Here is a 214-nt window from a genome sequence, read left to right on the forward strand (position 1 = left end):
AGTTGTTGAGAAGTAGTGAAATAAGAGTCTATATGCAAGCTATTGGAATCATATATTAGGTAAATAGATAGATAATTACTAAGTAGCAGATGAATGTTATCCCAATAGAAACCAATTATCCCGGAAAACTTCTTCTTTTTTTTAATTCTGATTGAAGCCTGAAAGTGATATATTAGTTTGTTACCTTTGAGCTGCATCAGCATGAGGTTCTTGT

At 31.8% G+C, this 214-nt stretch overlaps 1 protein-coding gene across 1 annotated transcript in view; it reads right to left on the bottom strand.

Annotated features, from left to right (window-relative positions):
• Positions 1–214, bottom strand: part of LOC104940914 (supervillin-like) — a 12648-nt gene that overhangs the window by 9431 nt on the left and 3003 nt on the right. The window contains exon 5 of the mRNA XM_010765926.1: positions 196–209. Coding sequence (XP_010764228.1) covers positions 196–209 — 14 coding nt within the window. The remainder of the gene's footprint in view (positions 1–195; positions 210–214) is intronic.

This window comes from Notothenia coriiceps, unplaced genomic scaffold, assembly GCF_000735185.1.
Source record: "Notothenia coriiceps isolate Sejong01 unplaced genomic scaffold, NC01 NC01_scaffold00002826, whole genome shotgun sequence".
NCBI lineage: Eukaryota > Metazoa > Chordata > Actinopteri > Perciformes > Nototheniidae > Notothenia > Notothenia coriiceps.